General features: G+C 43.1%; 1 protein-coding gene across 1 annotated transcript in view; it reads left to right on the plus strand.

The window, feature by feature from the left end:
• Positions 1-845: 845 nt before the first annotated feature.
• LOC123965034 (dipeptidyl peptidase 2-like) overlaps positions 846-1,069 on the plus strand; it is a gene marked incomplete at its 5' end in the record, with an annotated part of 4,851 nt that continues 4,627 nt past the window's right edge. Inside the window, 1 exon segment of the mRNA XM_046041631.1 lies at positions 846-906. Coding sequence (XP_045897587.1) covers positions 846-906 — 61 coding nt within the window.

The raw sequence follows: 1,069 nt of genomic DNA on the forward strand, positions 1-1,069 counted from the left end.
GGAACCTTCCGTGCCATGCGTGATTTCAAACCATGACGTCTTAGTGTATTACCAACAGTAACCTTGGAAACGGTGGTCCCAGCTCTTTTCAGGTCATTGACCAGCTCCTCCCGTGTAGTTCTGGGCTGATTTCTCACCTTTCTTAGGATCACTGAGACCCCACGAGGTGAGATCTTGCATGGAGCCCCAGTCCGAGGGAGATTGACAGTCATGTTTAGCTTCTTCCATTTTCTAATGATTGCTCCAACAGTGGACCTTTTTTCACCAAGCTGCTTGGCAATTTCCCCGTAGCCCTTTCCAGCCTTGTGGAGGTGTACAATTTTGTCTCTAGTGTCTTTGGACAGCTCTTTGGTCTTGGCCATGTTAGTAGTTGGATTCTTACTGATTGTATGGGGTGGACAGATGTCTTTATGCAGCGACCTCAAACAGGTGCATCTAATTTAGGATAATAAATGGAGTGGAGGTGGACATTTTGAAGGCAGACTAACAGGTCTTTGAGAGTCAGAATTCTAGCTGATAGACAGGTGTTCAAATACTTATTTGCAGCTTTATCATACAAATAAATAGTTAAAAAATGAGTGAATATGAATTGTGATTTCTGGATTATTATTTTTTTTTTTTACATTATGTCTCTCACAGTGGACATGCACCTACGATGACAATTTCAGACCCCTCCCATGATTTCTAAGTGGGAGAACTTAGAAAATAGCAGGGTGTTCAAATACTTATTTTCCTCACTGTAGGTGGGGTATACGTAAATGAGCAGATATGGCAAGACAGATCTGTTCCAGATGTTTTAACAGGAGGCTGCAGTTGAAAGTGATGTATAACATGACTTTGTTCAGGTGGCCTGTGAAACCATGCTGAGTGGATCTGACCTGCTCACCAACCTCAGGAAGACTGCAGGTGAGGAAATGAACACTGACCTTTTATTTAAAAAAGCTTTGTTTTGTGTAAATCGGGCAGGAAGTGATGTCATATCTCCATATGGGTCTGTTTTCACTGCAGTTTGCAGGAAGTTGTTCTATTACAACTTGATTTTGTGAGGGGGGGGGGGGGGGGGGGGTCA

Source organism: Micropterus dolomieu, unplaced genomic scaffold (genome assembly GCF_021292245.1).
Source record: "Micropterus dolomieu isolate WLL.071019.BEF.003 ecotype Adirondacks unplaced genomic scaffold, ASM2129224v1 contig_8114, whole genome shotgun sequence".
Classification (NCBI taxonomy): Eukaryota; Metazoa; Chordata; class Actinopteri; order Centrarchiformes; family Centrarchidae; genus Micropterus; species Micropterus dolomieu.